Genomic DNA, 17,142 nt, shown 5'->3' on the forward strand with positions numbered 1-17,142 from the left:
TTTTTTTTTTTTTAAATGTGCTGGGTAAAGTTAGTCTACTCTGAAGCCACTCTGATAAACTTTCCAAAAGTGTGAAGCTAGAATTCCTTCAGGGTGATGCCAGGTTCTATCTGAAATTCATTTACAGATGAATTCATTACAGATGAAATTTCAATTTCAATTTACAACCTGCTTGGGTGAAGAAGTCATTGTCTTCAGAAACCTTGGTGTAGTTGAACTGAGGGTTATTGCTGTGACCTGAAGCTCACCATTTAAAGGGGTCATCCAAAGAAAATCATAGAATTATTGGTTATAAAGGTGACTGTTGGCATATCCTATGCAATATATCTAAATTGAATAATGGTACCAGATAAAATTACAGATGAGAATGAAGCTTGTGTATCTACCATTATCATGTGTAATCAATAAATAATTCTCTTGAAAAAAAAAGTAAATAAAACTGGCCACCATCAATTTCTTCCCTCCATGTATGTGCATGCCTCTTCCCCACTGAGTTTATTTCCTCTCCCTTTAAAATCTAGGCTGGCCTTATGACTGTTCTGACCAATAGGACAGAGTAGAAATCACATTCTGAACTTCTAACCCGGGGTCTGAAGAAGAATGGCAGCTTCCTCTTCTGTCCATGCTGTGAGAAGCCAAGGTCACCTTGACAGGGAACACAAAAGAGATCTGAAATGCTCTAGTCAACAGTCCCTGCTGAGCTCCCAGAAAAAGTCAACATGAACTGCCAACCAAGTGTGTGAGCCATCTGGGAAGTTCTAACCCATCTGAGTCCCACACATTGATTGCAGCCCCAGCTAACATCACATGGAGTAGAAGAACCACTCTGCTGATCACAGCCAACCCAAAGAAACCTAAAAGATAATAAAAGGCTGTGTTTATAGAGTAATTTATTATACTGCAACATAAAACTATACCAACCAGCTCCCTCACAGCTGAGCCTGTTGTTTAACTTCTTTGTGTTTTATGTTTCTCATTTGCAAAATGAGGATAATGGCATTATATACTTCAAGGAGGCCTTCTAAGGATCAAATGAGGTAATATGTATACAGCACTTAACAGAGTTCTCAGCATACCACTGACAGAATATAAGTAATTGCTGTTTTATTTCAGCTACTTCACAAATGATAAAATTTATTATTTATTCCATCAATCTCCTTTTTTTTCCCTACAAAGCACTTATTATTACCTGAAATCATTCTTATTATTCTGCCTCTCCTCTGCCAAGGTGTGAGCCATTAGATAAGAATTTAAGTGTCTTGAAGTATGAGCTGTGAGACAAGAACTTAACTGTCTTATTCATTACATTAACACCTAAATTGTAGCACCTATCACAAAATAAAACAGAAGCAGACAAAGATACTTCATAAATCATTATATACTGAGTTAGAAGACCTTTGTTTTATAGTCAATGATACCTAAAAACTGCTCCCATATCTTTCTTTTCTTAAACATAAATATCTTAAGCCTAAACCTGACCCAAAGCACTCAAAACATAAAATAAGTTGTAAACTATCTACATATGCTATTCTCATGATATAATTCTAATGCATTTACTTATTACCTCATACATATTACTCTTTACTAGATCATATTCTGCTCAAATACAGCCAACCAAAGGGTAGCCAGCATTTGATTCAGCACCGGTCAGTGGTGCTGAAGTAGTAGACATATTTGGATAATCTTTTTTTTTTTTTTTGATGAGCTAAACTCAACTAAGTCAATGACACATTTACAATTAGTATCAAGATATGCACAGAAATAGCAAGAAACTATAATCTAAGGTCTGTTTAAAAATAGACCTTGCAACACAATTTAACATAATACTGGTCTCTTCAAGGCATGTACAACTTGGTACATAATATATCTGAGTGTTAGCATACAACTTGGTATATACTACTTGGTATATGATATATTTGAGTATGAATTTCCTTAATTGCAGTTTTTTTAAAAATTATTCATAAGATGGAACAAAGACAGTCACAGAACCCTGAAGCACGTTTGAGAAAAACTTCTCAAAGGGAGAAAGATAATTAAGTATCACAAGTTATTTAATACTGTGATTCTTAACTTTTTCTTTGCCTTGATGCAGTTGACAGAGAAAAGAAACTCTCCCTGCCTCCCTCTTACAACTACAGAACCAAAGGAGCAAAGGAGTTTGTACATCTAAGAATAGGATTTTATGAGGCAAACAGTCCAGAAGGTAGTACTACAGTATTTTTAATAAGAAACAAACACATGTAGAGTCAGAGAAATAAGAGAGAATATCTTACAGTTGAGGAACTAATGAGTAGGTCTCACCAGACTCCAGCAATCAGTGCATAAAAATTAAGACGACAAGATTGATGAGATACAACACTGTACAGCAATGGAAGGTGTTTCAAGAAATTTGTACGCTAAGAACAGGAATTTTTAAACTTAAAACTTCAAAAGACCCATTAGAATGATTAAAATTAAAAAGACTGACAGCATATTTTTTGCAAGGTTATAGAACAAAACTTTCATACATTGATGATAGGAGTGTATAATGGTAGAACTACTTTGGGAAAAAGTCTAGTAGTTTCTTATAAAATTAAACATATACCTACCCTTTTACTCAGTTAATTCCACTCAAGAAAAATAAAAACATATTTCCATAAAAAAATCTGTACAGGAATATTTATAATAGCTTTATTCATAATAGCCCCAAACTGGAAAATACCCCAATATCCAGCAACAGAACAAGGGATAAGCACTGCAATATATTCGCATAATTTATATGATGAAAAATGATTCCACAAAAAATAGATGAGCCACGAATAGAAACAAGAACAGAGATTAATTTAAACAACTTCATACTGAATAAAAGAAGCTTTACAGATTATATGCTATACGGTTCTAGAATAGGCAAAATTAGGTAATTAGAAATGAAAAAGTCAGAACAGTCACCTGTGGGGTAAAAACTGCTAAGAATAATAAAGGACTTTCTAAGGGGATTGTAACCTTCTGTATCAGGTCTGTAACCTTGATCTGCCAAGGGCAACGATACAAGCTGAATGTCTTTGTCTTCCCAAAATTCATGTATTAAAACCCTAATCCCCAAATAGATGATATTTGAAGGTGGGGGCTATTGAAAATATTAGGTTTAGATTAGGTCTTGATGGTGGAGTCCCAGTGACAAGAGGAGTGTCTTTGTAAGTGGAAGAGAGACCAGAACTTTCTCTTTACCTGTGAACGTACAAAGTCGCCATCTACAAGCCAGGAAAAGAGCCCTCACTAGGGAACCTTGATATTGGCTTTTCCAGCCTCAAAAACTGTGAAAAACAAATACCAGTTAAGCCACCCAGTCTATAGTACTTTGTTAAGCAATCCAAGCTTACCAAGACAGACAGAATAGTAAATATCAGGTTCTGTCTCATTTTAGTTATATTAGATTTAATGATGGGGATACACTGGATACATTCTGAGAAACGCTTTGTTAGGTGATTTCATCATATGCAAACTTCATAGAGTTAACACATAGAGTTCATAGAGTTAATACAAAGCTAGATGGCCTAACTAAGCTATATGGTATAGCTTATTACTCTTATAAGAAAAACTTGTACAGCATGTACTCAAAACTGTAGGCAACTGTAACACAATGGTATTTGTGTCCAAGCACAGATAATCTTAAAGGACCACTGTCATACATGCACTACCTCCTTGATATGACATCTCTCATTAAATAAAATGCTGCATCATTACACAGGGCATGGGTAGTCTCAATACTAACTTTGTAAATAAAAGGGCATGACTGTGTTGCAATAAAACTTTATATACAGGAATAAAAAAATAAGATGGATTGACAGATATATACCAATATAAAAATAATAAATTGCAGCCCCTACAACTTACAGGAATTAAACTGCTCAATTTTTTCAACTTTTCTGTATATTTGGAAGTTTTAATATTAAATCTTATTAAATGTTGGAGGCAAATTCATTAAGAGTCCACTGAAGGTTTTTGAATAAAAAAATACAAACAAATTTGTATAAATGAGTATCCCTTATCCAAAATGCTTAGGATTAGAAGTGGTTTAGATTTTAGATTTATTTCAAATTTTTTTCCTATTTTGGAATATCTGCATATACACAGTGAGATATTTTGGAAATAGGACCCAAGTCTAAATACAAAATCCATTTATGTTTTATACACACTTTATATACATAGCCTGAAGGTAATTTTATGTAGTATTTTTAATCATTTCATGCATGAAGCAAAGTTTGTGTTGAGTACTTAACATGCTAAGTACTTACTCGTGGCATCATGTGACACTCAAGAAATTTCAGATTTAGGGGCACTCTGAATTTCAGACTAGGGATACTCAATATGTGTTCCACAAATATGATGCATGTCCGCTGAAGGATGATCAGGGGAAGGAAGAAAGTAGTAAGTAGACTAGTATAATATTCCACACCATGGAAAACATCACTACTTGGATTAGGTACCAAACGAGTTCACTAAGAGAAGAAAAGTCAGAGAAATTCAAGAGAAGGAGAAGAGAATTAGAAAGCTTCTTGGTATCAGCAATAAGGAAGGAAATTTCAAGGAGGAAGTCAGTGTTTATAAAACAGAAATTAAGCAACATGAGAACTGAAAAATTATTAGATTATACAACTGTGTAACGTTGATTATGTAAAAGAAGTGTGCTAAGAATATAAACCAGATACAGTATGCTGATAAATTCAGAAGAAACAAGATAAGAGGAATCAGGGTGGCCAAGAGAAGAAGATGATAACTAGAGAGCAACATAAGGTAAACGCCTGCAATGCTTCTTTAAAAATGGAAAATGAAATGACTGCACCTAAAAATTACCATATCTTATCTCATCCAGAACATATACTATTGGGTGAGGCAGTCGGCCAGAGGCCTGGGAGTTCCTGTGCATTCTTGCTGAATGTGCCAGTCTGCAAAGCTTTCCATTTCCTGATACTAAGCTGTTTCTTGTAATGAGTTACATAGGCAACAAAGAAGATCAAGACAACAGCAAGCACGTAACTGCCATCCCAGGGAGAAGTGATCTAGCTCATTTGCTGTTTACTTTTAAAAAATTTTAAGAAGAAAAAAAAAAAGACACAAACCTACTGCATGTGTCCATGTAGACACCCAACATACAGGACTTGACAGCAAGGAAAATCTAAACAAATACTCCGATATTCGTGATGTTTGCTGGGTCATGAGTAATAACGTTATTTGTCTCTGACCTGGGTGTCTCCTGTTTTCTGTCAGTAACCATGAAACATTAACAAACGTACTAGGTTGTAAAAAGAGTACTTATCACATACCAGTCTCTGTATGTTTTACTTAAATAACTTTAATTAACTCTCATAATCCTTATGGAGTAAGTACTAATATGAGGAAACTCAGGCTTTAAAATGCAAAGTAACTAAACCAAGGTAAAACCATGCGCAAACAATACAACCTAGATAAAAGCCTAGATGATTTTAAAAGTGTTTTTTCACCCGTTAATAGTCAAGCCTCCTTCCCAGCTGATTTATCACGGGCAACTCTAATTGGATATAAAAGCAAAGTACCCAGATCTTCACAGAATGAATACCTCAAATTATGTTCCACTGAAAGCTAATAGTTTGGAAATGTTAATATAACCTTAAAATTCTAAAAACAAAGAGCAAAACAAAAAAACTGTAGTCAAAAAGTAGGAAAATCTACATTAAAAACATCCAAACTATTCTTTATTGCAGAATTTCTCATGGCTTTAAAATGCTAATATGTTTCAATATGTTAAGATATGTCATAAATCTTCAAAAACATTTACCATCATTCTGGAATACAGTTTTTTAAGCTACTGCTACATCAAGACTGCCAATTTGACCTGTACACAGAATAGCTTTTAAAGCTTAGTAGTCAGCTCAGTACAGGTATATAGTCCTTTAAAATAGAGAACATCAAAGTTAGAATGTGCTCTAACAGCTACAAGCCAAGTCATCCACTTCAGAGTTTGGCAACATTGCTCATTTCCTACCAAACAAAAAATTCAATTTCCCACAACACAATGAAATTATGTGCCATATCTGGCTTTTTCTGAAATTAGAAGAGTAACAGCCAAGACTTTTGTTAACTATACTTTGTTATCCACTGGTTTGCTTTCAAACTTTGCGCCCTTTTAACAACAGAAAGGAAAAAGAGACCACAGAAAGAACAGTCTCCAGATAAACCTTGTGTATTGGCTAGTGGTCAGTAAGTCATTTTGATGGTCCTGGGCATCGCTGCTAACTTTCCAGTATTCCAGACCTGTATTTTAACTGTTTAAATAAGTAATAAATTAACATCACATGCTACGTCACCCCAAAGGATACCTACCTATCCTCTTACTCAATCATCCCTTAACATTGAACAACTGATTTTTGCTTTACTGTATTAATCATTTCACACTGTCCCTAAAACCTGAACTAAGGGAAGCCACAAAATATTAGTAATTTATATTCAACGTATGAGCCAGACCTACAGATTGATCCCTAGCTTAAAAAGTCTACTAGAAATGTCAATTTAGATGCTTCTCTGGCATATACTTAGATACAGAGTTATTAACCAGGCCATTCTCAATAAACCTTGTACTGGATAGTTGAAATCACTGTGTAATTACATATTTAAACTGCACTAAGATTCTCTAACACTTTGCCTTATGAGGAAAACAATCTGATGTCCTACCTACTTGAAGTGGGTAGTAGCTTCAAAAGGACTAGCAGGTAGTATATTTAGGACTAACTTTTGCCCTCTACTTTCAAGGAATACCTTGACCCATTCAAAGTCTATGTAGGACAGATCTTTGAAAAAAGAATAAAATATGTCCACTTATTTTGAAAGGAGTTGTAGAGAAAGAAAATATTTTAAAAGTGAGAGAGCAAATTTCACCATTTTGGTACCAGAATTTTAAAAAAATAAGTCTTAGCTAGTCATAACTACTGAAAGAAAACAATATAAAAAATTATTTTAAGGCATAGCTACATCAGTTAAAAATACTTTGTTGAATAATGATGTATATGAGTAGATTCAGATAAGCAAAAGTAGCTATTAAGGGAAACAAAAATAGGAAAATTAGAAAAATGAAACAAATCCCAGTGCTATTATTATTCAATATTTATCTATAAAATAAAAATGCCTTAATAAAAATCAAACCACCAAAAGAGTGACAAATTGAAAAAACACTTTCCATACTGACAACTACAACATTTTCTAAAAATTCAGGAGGGGAGGGGTCAGGGTTTCAGAGGGTTCAGAATGTGGATCATGTAAAGGTTTCACAAGACGTAAATTAGTTGAAAATGGAAGCATCACAAGCTTTTATATTAGAAAAATGCAAAATTCCCATACACTGGGATCTCATCTCACAGTGTTCTTCGTATTTGTCAGAATGTACTTATTAAGAGAAATTCTTAGTTCTAAGTATTACATCTCCAAATAGATTTGAAAGGCGAAATCTAGGATTAACATTATCTAAATGTGTAAAATTTTACAAACTATATACTGTACCACAAGCACTACATCTTAATGCTTTTCTCTTCTTTCTCTCTTGGTAAACAGGACTAACTAACTGATCATAGCTAAGTTTACAGAATAACACGCTGCAAAGGAATAGTCAACTACTGCTGAGTCCATTTTTAACTAGGGCTTACAATAAGAATCTCCAATGACACCACCAGAGTACACAAAGGAAAAAATATACATTAGAAAAGATGGCACTGAAAATGCAGAGGAACACTTCACTCATTTCTACACAGTTACCAAGGTGTATAGGGTTGAGACCTTATATTTAACGAAAAATAATTGTTCAAACAAGATTAGAGTATTTTCCTAATAAAACTTCATGTTTCTCTTCCCTCCCCCCCCCCAAAAAAAATACGTGGGGGAAACGAATACAGTCGCTTTTAACAATAACATAGAAGAAAAGGACAAAATGACAAGGTTAACTAGAGCAGACAAACAAGATCAGCATTATAGATACTCATTCTCTATACTTCCACAATTCCTAACTCACGTTTTTCCCAAATCCACATCCCACCCCCACGTAGTCCTTACGCCTCCTCCTCCCACCCACTTGCCCATCCAACCCATTTATGACGGCGGTCACCTTCCAGGCAGGTACGTGAACTCAGCCCCATTTCCAGGAGACAATCGGCCAGAATGTCTCAGGAGTGACTGAGTCAGAAAATAAGAAAATGACAAAGTGAGAAATAAAAGCAGATGCAAGTTTTAAGGGGAAGGGTGCTTATTAAAGGGGGTTATAGAAGCTAGGCGACCTGCGGCAGGAGAGAAGGATCTCAAACAAGTCATAAACAGAGGTCCACAGGAGAGGCGAGGGTGAAGACTCAGATCCCAAGAGCACGTCCTCTCCGGGGAGAGGGAAGGGACTCTCGGGGCCACGGCGGAAAGCAGACCCGGGTCCCAGGAGGCACAGGAGGCCGGAAACTCACCACCTGGTAGCGGCCAGTCCCGGGCTGGTGATGATCCATCCTGCCCGGCTGGAGGTCCGGCTTCCGAGCGAGCGAGTCCCCTCGGCACTCAGCTCCCTGGGCCACCCCCGTCGACAACGACGTCGTCGCCGCAGCGCCCCTTCCGCCTCGGGTTCTGCCGCCGCGGTCGCCCGGCGGGGCCGCTTCACTTCCTGTCGCTCCCGCAGCAGCCGCGAAGAGCTCGGCGTCGGCCGCAGCTCGGCGGAGCAGCTCCGGGGCGCCGCGCGCGCTACTGAGCATGCTCGGAGCGGCCGCGCAGACTCGCTGGGCGCCGGTGGTCCGTCCGCGCTGCGGTCGGGAGGTCGCGCCTGGGTGGGAGGAGAGAGGAAAAGTAAGGCAAATCCGGGGGAGTTCTGATGTCAACCTGTCCAGAGAGGGGAGGTGGGAAAAGAAGCGTGGGTGGGGGAGTGAAAATGAGCGTCCTGGATTGGTCTTTTCTTTGTGCTCGGGTTTGGGGCAGACACAAGCGAGCACAATCACACCACTTGGGGACAGATGCTGAGGAGGGAGGAGACGCATTGCTGGGGCACCTGAGGGCAGGTCGCCCATTCACCTTACACTTCCTCTTATTACTCATCCAGCCTGGGACATCTCAAGGAGATTCGAGGACATTCCTAGAACGCTCATTCAAAAATCATTAATGGGGTAAGGGATTTTTTAAAGACTTATTTTCAGAGCAGTTTTAAGTTCAGGGCAAAAAATGAGAGGAAGTTGCATATACCCTCCGCCCCTAGGCACGTATAGCCTTTCCAATTATCGACAACCCCCATTAGTGTGGTACCTTTGTTAAGACTGAACCCACATTGATACATCATTACCATCCAAAGTCCATAGTTCACATGGAAATAATTCACGCTCTTCTTGATGTTGTACTTTTTATGGGTTTGGGCAAATGTGTAATGACATGTATCCACCTGTTTGGTATTATACAGAGTATTTTTACTGTTCTAAACTTCCTGTGGGGTAATTTTTTATTTTAGAGCTCGGGGTCTCAGTATGTTGCCTAAGCCGCAGCATAATTTTTCTTCACAGGCCCATTCATAGTGCAGTACATCCTTGAACTTCTCAGCTCAGGCAATCCACCTGCCTCTCCACCTTGCAAGTAGCTGAACAACAGGTGCCAGCCCTGTGGTAATTTTTTAAATCTTGGTTTCCCTTTTTGGCAGTGAGAAATCTAAGAATTCAACAGACTCTTCAGACATACCTGTCTCAAGGAAAGAGACTTCAAGTGTTCTAGGTTACTGGAAGGATAAAAGAAAATAATCAAATGAGATAGGACTATTTTTACGATAATAAATCAGTAATTCCAAAGGGTTTAAGAGTAAGGAATCACTTTGAGTCATTTTAATGCTCAACGTCTGGTTAACCACACATAACCTACTGTGTGTGTTTCTTGGACAGGGCACAAAGTGTGTCTCTCTAATATGTAGACAAGAGTATGATAGAGTTGTGCAAGGAACTTCTAAACCAAAGACATGCTTTCTGCCCTGAAAACTATAATACCACATGATCAGGTCCAGCTGTCTGATTTAAGATAACTGATGCCTCTTCCATAGGTGATTGTACAGTGGAGTCCCTGAAGGGAAGGAAAAGGAACTAGAACCCTATTCACATTCCCTCATGAATGTTCAGAGTAGAGTCTTGGAATTAAGAGGCCACTGGATGAACCTGATCAGCTGGTTAAAATAGCAAGATGCAATCAGAGGGAAACTCATTCAAAGATCATCACCCAAGCAATTTAAGCCTTCCTGATAGTTCTTCTCAAAACATTCATCAGGCTCTTCCTGTTTTTGCTGTCTTGACATTTCTAGTGACAGAGCCCTACTTTGGCTAACAATAAGAGGTAATGAACTCTCATACCTAAGTTTATTTTTTTTACTTAAGTCTTTAAAAACTTGCCTTGTTATGATCTTAATGTATTTTTGATTCTAAGGCAGTAAGCATATCTCATTCTATTACCTGGAGAAAAAAGAGTTAAAACTACATTCTCTATCTGAAAATGTCTTTCTCTACCTAGTAAAAATTTGCTAGCCATCATTTTCTGAACACTAAATTCTAAAGCATATTTTACAGAATACAAGAAACAATCATTTTTCCCTTTAATAAACAAAAATAAGCATGATAATTAGTTTTATCTTTGTTACCATGTATGGACATTTTCATCAGTTTGTAGCTTACACTTCAGTTTAACTTCAAATGGTGTTCCTTATTTAACTGGTTCTGAGATTCTTGGCTTCTGTTCAGCAATATAATTTTAGAGAGGAAGTCTAAAGTGAGCAATTTGACAATTATCTATTTCCTTTCTCTTTATTCTTGTCCAGTATGTTGGAAAAATCTAAAATAGAGGAAGTGTTTTTATTAGTCAGGTTTCAGTTAGGGACAGAATCAAGAGAAGATACATGCTAAGAGGTTTTTTGCAGGAAATTGGCTTGCACAGTGGTAGAGCTGGCTGGGCAAGTCAGGCATCCAAAGCACCGGCCACTTGAACTCCAGGGCAGGAGCTGAGGCTGCTATCTAGAGGCAGAATTTTTTTCCTCAGGGAAGCCCCAATTCTGCTCTTAATTACTTTTAAGTGATTGAATCAGGCCCACCCAGATTATATGGAGGGTAATCTTCTTTCCTTAAAAGTCAACTCACTTAGGACTGTAATTACATCTATAAAATGCCATTGTGGCAATGCCTAGATTAGTGTTTGATTTAATAATTGAAGCTATAGCCTAACCGAGTTCATACAGAGAACTGACATCATCTTTTTATTTAAATGCTGAAAACTAAAATTGTCTCTACATAATAAAAATAAATAGAGAGAAGAGGAGCGAGAAAGGAGAGAGAACCAGAGAGTTAGCTTAGAAGGTAAAATAAATTTCCTAAATTAAAGTTTTCCTATCATTTTTATTTTACATATATATGTTAGTTATATACAGAGACACCACCAGGCCAGAATTGGGAAAGATGTGAATTCTAGTAAGCTGCATCTCAATCCTGATAATATTTATATTTAGCATTTTCATCCTTCTTTGATAACTGGCAATAAAGGCAAACAAATCAATAGCCATTTTGCCTTGGGGATTTCATATTTGAAACTGAGCTAACTTTTAACCTATTAAAATGATCTTTGCTTTAACTTGTGTGTGGAAGGCTGTTCCTTGACTATCCTAAAGTAGGATTTTATAAGTTATTTCCTTTTTACTCTTAAAACCAAGCACTTTCATCATAGAAGGATAGCGCTGGCACTGAGTATATTGCAATTACAACAGGTTTCCCTTGAGCCAAAAGAAAGAAAAATGATTTCTCCATGTCAAGATTCTTAACATGTTAATGAGCATTTTCTCTCTTTCTTCCATAACAGAAACCAGGCCTTAAACACAGTGTGCTGTTAGTATACTGTTTCACCATTAACAACATGGTTAATTAACTGTGTATCAACCATTATCTATGTATGTATGTATATATGTGTGTGAGAATATATAGAAAGAAGGTGATCGTTAATTAACTATAGAGTCAACCATTACGTATGTATTTGAGTGTGTGTGTGTATATAGAAAGAGTGATAACAATATGGTTAACCATTATATATATGTGTGTGTGTATGTATATATAGCATTAATATATTATAGTTAACCATATGTGTGTATATATATACATATATAAAAATTATATGTGTGTGTGTTTATAAACATATATATATATGAGAGAAAGAATGTGTAAAAATATAGTTAACCACTAGCAACATCAGCCATATAATAAGGTAACCTGATTTCAGTACTGAGGATAAAAGACATTCGATTCTGAAGGAGAAAAGTAAGAAGAAATTCATACCATTTCCTGACCTTAACATTCAAATAGGGAAACTAGTGGCCTGACAGAGCTAGAGTAAGTCGAGATAATGAAAGGGGAAAAAAGAAGTTTCTTTCACATCTGGCAAGTATATCCAAGAATAAATAAAATATTTATATTGCATCTCACTTTACCTGCCCATAATATGTGAAGTTCTCATGAAGTATTTATAAAGTCTGCCAATGAAGAATGATTATTAAGAAATCTGGCATGGCTCAGCACCTGTAGCTCAGCAGCTAGGGTGCCAGCCACATATACCAGAGCTGGCAGGTTGGAACCCAGCTGGGCCTGCCAAACAACAATGACAACTACAACAAACAAATGTAGCCAGATGTTGTGGCGGGAACCTGTATTCCCAGCTACTTGGGAGACTGAGGCAAGAGAATTGCTTGAGCCATAGAGTTAGAGGTTGCTGTGAGCTGTGAGGCCACGACACTCTACCAGGGGCATAGTGAGACTCTGTCTCAAAAGAAAGAAAGAAAGAAATATGGCATGATTTCCTTGATAAAGGTAAAGACATCAATATCAAACCTTCTTTCTCTAGTTACTGACTCTTTTTCTATTACAAGGCATAAATATTACAAGCACATACACACAAATATAGTACATAGAGTACAAAGTCAAACTTAATTTTTTTTGTTTAAATGGGACAGATGATTTGCCTCATAATAGGCCCTAAAATTTCCTTAGAAGTCAGTTGTCTAGAAAAGAGAGAAATACATATTTTCATAGAGCCATAAAACTTTAGCATTTATTTATCATAAAACTTTGAGATCATACATCCCAACACCTTCATTTTCAAGATATGAAAACTAACAGATGGTACATGCAGCCTTAAGGTGGTATCTGTCAAATGACTACCTCTTTACTTTCAGCTTGGTTCAAATGTAGCAACTTTTAAAACAATCCCAAATACTCCCATCGACTTTACTCACCTCCTCCAACCTGAAACAGTCCTCCCAAAAAGTACTAATAAAAATTAAAAAGGTAGAACTCCAACACATCATGAGCTCAACATGTCAAAAATGCTCTTGAAAGAAATATCACAGGCAAATCTATTGTCGCTAAAGAGGGTAAATTCTAAGATAGTCATGAATCCTCTCTAGAGTCGCTGCTTTGGAACAAGTAAAACATTACCTTTTTTGTTGTAGTTGTTAAAATAGGGTCATGCTATGTTGCTTAGGTTGGTCTTAAAATCCTTAGCTCAGGTGATCTTCCTACCACAGCCTTCCGAGTAAGAGATTATCAGGCACATGCCATCATGCCCAAGGAAAACATCAACTTTTTAAAACATAGTGAAATGTTTTCCATAAATAGTCTTTGAAAATACAGTACCTAACATTAAATGCATGCCTTTGAGCTTAGAACAAAAAAACCCTCAACCTCATACATACATTTTCACTTATATAAGGTTGGAATGTAAGAAAATCTAAACATATAAGTGTATGGGATTCTACCTCTTAACCTAACTTCCAGCCCTTGACCACGGGACTTTATCTTGACTCCTCAAACAATACAGCTGTACCTGTTCAAGCCTTGTACCACACATGATCATTTCAATATTAATTAAATAACATTAAAAATTCAGCTCCTCAATCACACTAGCCACATTTCAACTGCTCACTCACCACAAGTGTCTAATAGCTACCATATTAGACAGTGCAGATACAGGACATTTGCATAATAACAGAAAGTTCCACTGGCTCTCATTGCTCAAGCAAATATTCTTGCATTATTCACCTTAAAGTATTTTCCTTCCTTCTGATACCCAACAAGGTGGCGCCCCAACAGCTCAGCTGAGTGGGGCGGGGGGACCTGCTGCCATGGCAAAGGAACCAGCAGGCTGGAGCAAGGAGAGGGAGCTTTCCTCTTCCACCAGAGGCTCCAGTAGCAAAAAAGACCAGTTGCAGCAGGGGAAAACACTGGCGATTCCTCCAGTGCATCCCTGATTGGTCCATTTTCAATCCTGCTCCCAATTTATCTATTTAAAAATAGACCAATCAGCCCAGCTTTTAGCTCATTGGACAACTGCCCCTATATAAACCCCCGAGTAGAGAGCCTAGGGTCAGATCATTGCACCTTCGAGAAAGAGAGAACAGGAGAGCAAAGACCTCAGCAGATGGCTGCAGACTGTTGAGGGAGAGAGAGCAGAAGAGTAAAAGCTGTAACATTTGCATCCTGCTCTGCAAGGAAGTTTGGCTCTTTGTAAGAGCTGTGACACTTTAAAACCTATCTTATTCTGCTCTGTAAGGTTTGGCTCTTTGTAAGACCTGTACTAATACCTCTGTAAATAAAACCTAAATTACTGTCCATCCTGTGATCCATCAATTCATTCATCGAATCATCGAGACCAAGAGCCTGGAAATCCAAAATCAAAGGTCCAGTTTCACTTCCTGAATTAACCAAATAATTTTGTAATAGCCTTGGTCCCAGCTCTGCCTTGTATTAGCAATGTGGCCCCCAGGTAAGTCCCTTAACCTGCTGAACTGGCTTGCTCATCTTTAATATCAAAATAATAATTTCCTATCTCACAGGCTGTTCAGAAGCTCAAATGAAAATGTAAGCATACAAATATAAAAGATTATTATTCTCGGAGGGTCTTTCTTTCTTCAATGTTCTAGTGGGTGCCAGGAATAAAAAACGTTTTAAGACCTTCTGCACTTAAGATGTGAAATAAAATTGTAATTTAGGGCAGATGGAGACTGTGTAATAAGAACACAGAGTCTGGTTAGGTCTTCCAACTTGGCTACATGATTATTTTTTCTAGGTTAAGTGACTGGGCTGTCATTCTACGTAATGACTCATCACTAAGTAAGTAATTGATTCCAGTGTGTGTAACCATAGAAAATATGTCAGTACTCATTTATCCAGGAGTAAAACTATTACATTGTATATTTGTCAACCATTATACTTATGGCAATAGTAGCTAATGGTTATTGAATGCTGCTAGCAATTCTGCTAAATGCTTCATGGGGATTATCTTACCATGTTTTCACAACAAACATATGGAATAAGTGCTATGTTATTACCATTTCACATATAAGAAAACTGAGAGTTTAAGAAATTTATCAAAGCAAATGAGAGAAGCTAGATGTGCTGCATTTTGTTTTTTTGGTTTTTTAATAGAGACAGAGTCTCACTTTATTTCCCTCCGTAGAGAGCTATGATGTCACAGCTCACAGCAACCTCCAACTCCTGAGGCAATTCTCTTGCCTCAGCATCCCGAGTAGCTAGGGACTACAGGCACCCACCACAATGCCTGGCTATTTTTGTTGTTGTTGTTGTTGCAGTTTGGCCAGGGCCAAGTTCGAACCTGCCACCCTAGGTATATAGGGCTGGAGCCCTACCCACTGAGCCACAGTTTTTTTTAACTTTAACATTTTATTGCAATATACCTACATCTAGAAAAGCATAGGCTTCATGTATACTGGTACATAAGTATACACCTCGATAATTTTTCATAAACTGAACAAACCCACACAAGCAGCACCCACGTTAAGAAACAGAAAATTTCCAGAATCTCAAAAGACCCTTTGTCCCACTTCCTACCTCTACTCCTTTACAAAAAATAACCATTATCCTGACTGGTAACACCATAAATTAGTTTTGACTGTTTTTCTACCTTTCGTACATGAAATCATGCTCTATGTCTGATTCTTTTGCTTAACTTTACATTTATAAAATTTATTCATACTGTTATGTGTATTCATAGTTTGTTAATTTTTGTTGTTGCATAGTATTTCCATGTGTGACTACACCATTTATTTATTTGCCTGTTTTATTGAACACATATGGTTGATGGGCATTTGGGTTGTTTGTAGTTTGGGCCTATATTAGCTTCCTAGTGTTGCTGCTACAATGTACCACAAACTGAGTGGGTTAAGCAACAGAAATTTATTGTCTCAGTTCTGGGGACTAGAAGTTCAAGATCAAGGTGTTAACAGCGTTGGTTCCATCATAGAATTATAGAGAAAATTTGTTCTATGTCTTTTCCATAGTTCCTTGTAATTTGCTGATAATCTCTGATGTTCTTTGGCTTGTAGAAGTATGTATCACCCTGATGTCTGCCTTCATCTCTACATGGCATTCTCTCTGCATGTCTGTTTCCAAATTAACTAGTTATAACTGGGGTGCACACTATTCCTGGATGATTTCATCTTAGCTAATAATATCTTCAACAGCCCTATTTTCAGAGAAGGTCACATTCTCAAGCTAGAACTTCAACGTATGAATTTTAGGGAGACAAAATTCAACCCATAATAGGGCTATTACTGTTAAAAATATTCTTGCACATGATTTGGTGAATGTATGGTCTCATCTCTGACAAGTATATTTCTACAAGTGGATATGCTGGATTATAAAGTATCTATATGACATATTCAGCTTTTGAAGATTCTGCCAGACAACTTTCCAAAATGATTACATCTATGTTCAACACTAATGTATGAGAATTTTAGTTGAACCACAGCTTCAAGAACACTTAGTATTGTCTCTCTCTCTTTTTTTTATTTTAGCCATTCTGATGCAACTATAATTTACCAGGTGATTTTAATTTGGATTTCCCTGATGACTAATAAAGTTGAACTCCTTTTCATAACCCCTGACAATCTGAGGATAGCTTTTGCTAATCTTTTCATTTACCTATTTTTCTGTTGAGTTGCCTGCTTTTTTTTTTTTCTTGGACTTGCAATAACTTATTATTTTGCTGGAAATAAGTAACTTGTTAGATATAGAAATGGAGATAGAGATTAGAGTTAGAAAGAGATAGAGATTAGAGAGAGAGAGACATAGAGATAGAGATGGAAATAGAGAACTA

The 17,142-nt window shown here is 37.0% G+C and overlaps 1 protein-coding gene across 1 annotated transcript in view; it reads right to left on the minus strand.

Moving 5' to 3' along the window:
- Nucleotides 1-8,819, minus strand: part of NDFIP2 (Nedd4 family interacting protein 2) — a 66,633-nt gene extending 57,814 nt beyond the window's left edge. The window contains exon 1 of the mRNA XM_003789732.3: nucleotides 8,451-8,819. Coding sequence (XP_003789780.2) covers nucleotides 8,451-8,729 — 279 coding nt within the window. The 5' untranslated portion in view covers nucleotides 8,730-8,819. The remainder of the gene's footprint in view (nucleotides 1-8,450) is intronic.
- Between the last annotated feature and the right edge of the window lie 8,323 nt (nucleotides 8,820-17,142).

Source organism: Otolemur garnettii, unplaced genomic scaffold (genome assembly GCF_000181295.1).
Source record: "Otolemur garnettii isolate 467f Iridium unplaced genomic scaffold, OtoGar3 scaffold00036, whole genome shotgun sequence".
Lineage (NCBI taxonomy): Eukaryota > Metazoa > Chordata > Mammalia > Primates > Galagidae > Otolemur > Otolemur garnettii.